This window comes from Phacochoerus africanus, chromosome 5, assembly GCF_016906955.1.
Source record: "Phacochoerus africanus isolate WHEZ1 chromosome 5, ROS_Pafr_v1, whole genome shotgun sequence".
In the NCBI taxonomy this organism is placed as follows: domain Eukaryota; kingdom Metazoa; phylum Chordata; class Mammalia; order Artiodactyla; family Suidae; genus Phacochoerus; species Phacochoerus africanus.
Window position 1 is genome coordinate 17,866,792 of NC_062548.1, and position 7,510 is coordinate 17,874,301.

A 7,510-nucleotide genomic window follows, 5' to 3' on the forward strand; every position below is an offset into this window, starting at 1 on the left:
CCCCGCCTTCCGACTTCCGCTGTCGCTCTGTGCAGAAGCCGCCAGAGTCTCCTCTGAGTTTCTCTGTCTTCTAGGTTCGCGTTCGTTGCGCAGTTACGATGCCTCGTGGAAGCCGAAGCCGCACTTCCCGCATGGCCCCTCCGGCTAGGTGAGACCATCGTGGGGTTTGAGGTCCTACTGGTGCCGTGGCGCAGAGAGAGGCTGCGGGTGGGCCTCGGAGCAGCGGGGTGTCGGCGGGCCGGGGCTTCCGAAGGCCAGGGCGGTGTGGGCCCTCCTCCGGTCGCCGCAAGCTAATTGTAGGGCTTTAGCTAGTTTTCTCGTTAGTGGCATACTTCCTAATTTTGAATGACCATGAATTATAACTTGAAATACTGTAGAACTCAAGTTAAAACAGGCCCGTTCTAGAAAGAAGTGGTATTTATAGGTGTAATCAGGCAGAAACGCCAAAAATAGCAGAGAAAACAATGGAAGCTAGTGTAATTGGGAAAATATCGCATTTTAATTTCAGTAAATGATCTCTTCCGTGAGCAGTGAGCATTCCGAGGACTTGGCCCAGTAGGGGACCCCGTCGTCAATGTCTCACGTGTACGTGATGTTTGGTTCATAAAATACTTGTAAAACGTGCTGCCAGTTGCGCCACACGATAACCTTAGCGGTAAATGTTATTCCTGTTTCACAGAAACTGTAGACTCAGAATAAGTGACTTGTCCACCAATAAGTAGGGAAGCAAGGTCTCAGACCCAAGTTTTCCCGTGGCTAATTCAGAGCATTTAGCACAGTAGCTTGCCTGGTGTGTTGTGTTCAGACAGTATGCCAAGAGTGTAGGGAGTTCACTTAGGGAAAGATTGCTATCCGAGAGGAAACCCTATTGTTATAAAGTTATGCCAGATAAACCACCTAATACGAAGTGAAGTCATAAACTTTTGACCTAGTCTTATTTGAGGGAGTAGCACCCAAGGAAACAATCTAAAAAATGGACAGAAGGAGTATAATCTATGTGAAAGATTTTGAAAGCAGCACTGGACATATTAGTGAAATTTTGAAAGCATTCAAATGTCCTACAGATGGGAAATAGGTGAAATTAGGTGTAACAGTTCAGACAGGTCACTTCCATTTACTAAGCTTCAGTTTTCTAATCTATGAAATGAAGAAACTGAACCAGTTTATTTCCCCAAATGGCTCACGGTAGGTCTTTCACTTGTACCACCTCACACCGTGAGACCTCCCTTGACTGTCCTAAAATTAAATGTGCAGTATCCCATGGAGTTCCCGTCGTGGCGCAGTGGTTAACGAATCTGACTAGGAACCATGAGGTTGCGGGTTTGGTCCCTGCACTTGCTCAGTGGGTTAACGATCTGGCGTTGCCGTGAGCTGTGGTGTAGGTTGCAGACATGGCTCGGATCCCGTGTTGCTGTGGCTCTGGCGTAGGCCGGTGGCTACAGCTCCGATTCAACCCCTAGCCTGGGAACCTCCATATGCCGCAGGAGCGGCCCAAGAAATAGCAAAAAGACAAAAAAAAAAAAAAAGTGCAGTATCCCACAACATCCTGTTCTTCTCTCTTGACTTTTTGCCTTTGGCCATGCCTGAGGCATGTGAAAGTTACTGAACTAGGGATCCAGCTTGTGCCACAGCAGTGTCAGTGCCAGGGTTTTAACCTGCTGAGCCACCAGAGAATTCCCTTGATATTTTTAACATAACATTTATTTGATCCCTCAATAGAATAACAACCCTGTCATTACAAGTTATGTTTTTATGAAGTATCAGAATAACTGTTCTTTAAAGATACTATAGACTGGGGTCCCTGTCATGGCACAGCGGAAACAAATCCGACTGGGAACCATGAGGTTGAGGGTTCAATCCCTGGCCTCGACCAGTGGGTTAAGGTTCCATCGTTGCCATGAGCTGTGGTGTAGGTCGAAGACGTGGCTTGGATCCTGCATTGCTGTGGCTGTGGTGTAGGCTGGCAGCTATAGCTCCGATTGTACCCCTAGCCTGGGAACCTCCATATGCTGCGAATGCAGCCCTAAAAAGCAAAAAAAAAAAAAAAAAAAAGACACAACAAAAAAAAGGATACTGTAGACTTTGTGAATATATGGAAATGGTTGCAAAAAGGCAGGGGCTGAAAAGCTTATACTTGGCGATTACAGCCTTAAAGGGTTAATGAGAGAAAATGATGTAAATAGTTCAGGGAATTGTGTTCTCAAAAGTTTTTCTTATATGTATATAGTACTTGAGTTTAAATAAAGTGGAAATCCTAAGATTTATTTTAATATACAAGAGGTTTTTTGTTTGTTTTAACTTAACAATTTCCAAACCCAGTTGAAAGTGACAACTTCATGCTTTTTGTCCTTTTCTTTCACAGCCGGGCACCTCAGATGAGAGCTGCACCCAGGCCAGCGCCGGCAGCTCAGCCACCAGCAGCAGCTCCACCATCTGCTGTTGGCTCCCCTGCTGCTGCACCTCGGCAGCCAGGTCTCATGGCCCAGATGGCGACCACTGCAGCCGGCGTGGCTGTGGGTTCTGCCGTCGGCCACACGATAGGTCATGCGATCACTGGGGGCTTCGGTGGAGGAAGTAGTGCTGAGCCCTCAAGGCCTGACATCACTTACCAGGTAAGATTTGAGGCAGCATTTCCTTCAGTGGTGGATTTTATGAGAAAACCTGGCCATTCGTAAGGTCCTTATTTGGAGGACATGTGGAGAGTGGTTTATCCAAAGCCACATTTGGCAGTAAAGTTAGTACCTTCAGCCAGCATCAGGGAGTTCTGTACAAATGGTGTTTCTTTCCAAGGAATAGAATTGTAGCAGTTCAACCTAATGCACTGTCAAACAGCCCCTTTCCCCTTATTTTAAATATCTTGTTCTCGTTGCTCTTAACTAATTCTGAAATCTTTTTAGTGGCTCTATTCTCTCTGATCTCTTATTGGCCACTGCCCTTCTTTCTGAGATATGTGAATTTTCTCCTCTAGGGAGCATGGGTGTTGTATTTCTGGTGTACTTGAAACTTTCATTTGTCTATTTTTCAGTAGTAGTCTCATTTTTTTCCTTCATGGTACCTTAGTGAACCACTGGTTTTTAGATGCCAAAACAACCACTTCACTTTATTTACATCTTTGTTCATTAATCTTTCTGATTACAACTGGAAATTTTGTCAAAGCTCCTTTTTTTCTGAGTTCTCCGGCGGCACAGTGGGTTAAAGATCTAGTGGTGTCACTGCAGTGGCTTGGGTAGCTACTGTGGTATGGAATTTGTCGATCCCTGGCCCAGAAACTTCCACATGCCATGGGTGTAAGAAAAAAAAAAACTTGGCATTCCCGTCCTGGCTCAGCGGGAACAAATCTGATTAGTATCCATGAGGACACAGGTTCAATCACTGGCCTCGATGAGTGGGTTAAGGATCCAGTGTTGCCATGAGCTATGGTGTAGGTCTCAGATTCAGCTCAGATCCCACGTTGCTGTGACTGTGGTGTGAGCCGGTAATTACAGCCCTGATTCAGTAGTTAGAGCTCTGATCTGACTCCTAGGCTGGGAACTTCCATGTGCTGTGGGTGCGGCCCTAAAAAAACAAAAAACAAAATCTTATTTCTTTCTGCCTTTAAATGTGTTCATGTTCCATGTTATTAGATGGAAACTTTAATTTGCCAGTTGTTCTAGTTCTCTTTCGCTAGTTAACCTCAAATATGGTGGCCATTGCTCTTACTCGGGTATAAGTTACTTCCTTTCTTAACAGTCCTGAATGTCATGCTTTTGCAGGAGCCTCAGGGAGCCCAGCCAGCGCAGCAGCAGCAGACTGGCCCATGCTTCTATGAGGTGAAACAGTTTTTGGAGTGTGCCCAGAACCAGGGTGACCTTAAGCTTTGTGAGGGTTTCAGCGAGGTGCTGAAACAATGCAGACTGGCAAATGGTAGGTGATATATCAATTCTTGATTGAACTTGCATCTGCTTAATTCACTGAGTGGTACACCTGTACTCTAAAACTTAGGGCATCTGTGTTTAATAAACTGGTAAGTTAAAGGACATTTATTACTCTAAAACCAGTCTTAACTGTTCTAACAAGGAGCTGGTCCAGAGGTTTCTTGTCATTATCCTAGGCTTTTACCAGTTATGTCTGAATCTGGTTCTTCCTTAAGCAGGTGTAGCTTAGTGTGCCAAGATCTTACTTGGTTACTGCCTGTGAGTGATTCATAGTCTTAGTGCTTTGTGAATATAAAATTACATTCTGGGAGTTCCTGTTGTGGCTCAGCAGAAACGAATCTGACTAGTATCCATGAGGATGCAGGTTTGATCCTGGGCCTAGCTCACTGGGTTAAGGATCTGGCATTGCCACGAGTTGTGGTATAGATCACAGAAGTGGCTCGGATCTGGCATTGCTGTGGCTGTGGTATAGGCCAGTGACTACATCTCTGATTCGACCTCTAACCGGGGAACCTCCATGTGCCATGGGTGCGGCCCTAAAAAGACAAAAAAATAAAGTTACATTCTGATTTCACTGAAGTCCAGGAATGGGCCCAAGGACTGATAGAGCCTTGTCTACACCCTTCATTTGAGGCAGACAAGTTTATTAAATCACTCAGTGGAACTTTGAGATTTAGGCTCTTTGGAATATTTGCAGTCAAGTTGTTTTTAATGCAATTTCCTCCCATCAAACTAAGAATTCACCTTCTATCAAAATTGTTTATTTTGGGAGTTCCCATTGTGGTTCAGGGCTAACAAACCTGACTAGTATGAGTATGCGGGTTTGATCCCTGGCAGCATTCACTGGGTTAAAGGATCCGGTGTTGCTGTGAGCTGTGGTGTAAGTTGCAGACTCAGCTGTGATCTGGCATTGCTGTGGCTGTGGTGTAGACCTAGCAGCTGCAGTTCTGGTTCGACCCCTAGCCATAGGCCAGCAGCTGTGGCTCCAGTCTGACCCCTAGGCTGGGAACCTCTGTATGCTGCAAGTGCACTCTCAGCCCTAAAAAGCAAATAAATAAATAAATAAAGCCCAAATAGATAAATAAGATAAAATAAAATTGCTTATTTCCATTTTCCCACCTTCATTTAAATAGGAAATAGAGGAGAAGTTAATCCTTTCAGGTAGTTGAACTGGAATTAAGAGATTCCATGGCCACGTTTATCAGAAGTCTCTGGTGGAGCTACATCAAGTACCAAAATGACTGTGTTTCTGATTCAGGACTCTGTCCCTTGAAGTACATAGGCCCTGTCTTTTCTCATTTGTGGCAGGTGCAGAATTGAAGTTTTGTTGGTTGTAGGATGCCTTAAATAGCTTATGAAAAAAACTAATAGGAGTTCCCTGGTGGCCTACCAGTTAAGGATATGGCCCTTGTCACTGCTGTGGCTCAGGTCACAGCTGTGGTGCGGGTTCGATCCCTGGCAGAAGAACTTCCACATTCTATGGTCATGGCCAACGAAAAAAGAAATGTAATAACCTTGGGCTTCACTCCTTCTTTTGTAATTTGGAGGACTTCTGTTTTGTTGAGAATATGTGGCTAGTGCTCTTTTAACATACCTTTTCTGTTTGCAGGATTATCTTAATCAAGAAGCTCCATTGAAGACATGAAAAATCACCCCCCATGACCTGGTTGATTTAGCATAAAAATGTGATTGATCATGAAGATACAAAGTGTGAAATCAAGATGAAACCTCTCCTCTATCACTAATAGCTTTCGTGCTTCAGAATTGCAGTGGAGGAGGGTATTCTTCTGATGTGGAAGTTCATTGAGTATTGAGTTTGGGGCTGGGCAGATGTTTATGTGGCCTCTGAAACATGCTTTTCTGATGTTATTGTTTGTGAATTAATTAGAATAAAGAGATTTTCTTTCAAAATGTGTCTCTTTAAGTATTAGGTTATAAGTCACACATGCTGAACATAATGCATTTTGCAGAAGAACACAGTTGTCTCAATATGGACTTGATTCCCCCCCCCCTTTTTTTTTTTTTTTGCTTTTTAAGGGCTATACCCACAACATGTGGAGGTTCCCAGGCTAGGGGTGAATCAGAGCTGCTGCTGGCCTACACCATAGCCACGCCAGATCCTAGCATGTCTGCAACTTATACCACAGCTCACAGCAACGCAACACCAGATCCTTAACCCGTTGAATGAGGCCAGGGGTCAAACCCACAACCTTGTGGCTCCTAGTTGGAGTTGTTTCCACTGCACTATGACGGAAACTCCTTTTTTTTTTTTTTTGTCTTTGCCGTTTTTTGGGCCGCTCCCTCGGCATGTGGAGGTTCCCAGGCTAGGGGTCGAATTGGAGCTGTAGCCACTGGCCTACGCCAGAGCCACAGCAATGTGGGATCCAAGCCACGTCTGGAACCTACACCACAGCTCACGGCAACGCCGGATCCTCAACCCACTGAGCAAGGCCAGGGAATCCAACCCGAAACCTCACAGTTCCTAGTCAGATTCGTTAACCACTGAGCCACAACAGGAACCCCCTTTTTTTTTTTTTTTTTAATTTTTTTGGCCACCCCACAGCATATGGAGTTTCTGGGCCAGGGATCAGATCCAACCACAGCTGTAGCAACACCAGATCCTTTAACCCACTGTGCTGGGCTGAGGGTCGAACCTATGTCCTGGCGCTGCAGAGATGCTGCCAGTCCCATTGCACCACCACAAGAACTCCAATTTTCCTATTTTGACTTTCCCCCCTTATTTTAGGGATCTCTTACAGCAAGGTGAGTTAAGTGGTATTCAGTTGTTACCTCCTGTCCTCTGCTGAGTGCCCTATTCTACCTAATCATTAAGTTCCCGAAAGAGGCCAAGACCACCTTTCCCCGAGGATCTGAATGACCCAGTCCACTATTGGCCAATCCCCCAGCATATTCCCTCCTGGGTTCACCAGGAGGCACTCCTTTGCCCATTTTCCTAGAGGTTTGGGACCTCTGAGTTCATAGTGGTTTTTTTTGTTTGTTTTAGGGACAAACCTGCGGCATATGGAAGTTCCCAGGCTAGGGATTGAATCAGAGCTACCGCTGCTGGCCTACACCACAGCCCCAGCAACACCAGATCTGAGCTGTGTATGCAACCTACGGGCATCTCATGGCAACTCCACAGCAACTCTGGATCCTTAACCCATTGAGCAGGGCCAGGGATCAAACCTGTGTACTCATGGAAATTAGTCAGGGTCATTACCCCTGAGCCACAACAGGAACTCCTGAGTTCACTGTGTTAATGCCTTTTAACATCAAAGGCATGATGGTGTGCAGTTGGTACCCAAGAATTTTTGAATCAATGAATCAAAGGAAAAGGAGCCACCACTGACAAAATCTAAGAGTCTGGTTAATCTGGCCTCTCCTTGATGTGAGCCATGGCTACACAGAGAAGGGCACAGGAAATAATCCACTGGGTGTACTGGCCTTTTACCTTGAAGTCAGACGGAGTTTTTGCCCTGCCTTGAAAGTGTAAGCCAGCAGGAATCTACAGCTTAGAATCAGGAGAGGGAAAAAGGGCTTAGTGACAGTAAAAGGCGTTTTCATCCTTGGGGCCAGATGCTGCATCTTGATGAGCT

The 7,510-nt window shown here is 45.4% G+C and overlaps 1 protein-coding gene across 1 annotated transcript; it reads left to right on the forward strand.

Annotated features, from left to right (window-relative positions):
• Window positions 1–4: 4 nt before the first annotated feature.
• Window positions 5–5,825, forward strand: CHCHD2 (coiled-coil-helix-coiled-coil-helix domain containing 2). The gene is made up of 4 exons (XM_047779949.1): window positions 5–148; window positions 2,363–2,612; window positions 3,753–3,903; window positions 5,524–5,825. Exons 1-4 carry the CDS (start codon window positions 99–101, stop codon window positions 5,532–5,534), a joined length of 462 nt encoding a protein of 153 aa, XP_047635905.1. The 5' UTR covers window positions 5–98; the 3' UTR covers window positions 5,535–5,825.
• The last annotated feature ends 1,685 nt before the right edge of the window (window positions 5,826–7,510 follow it).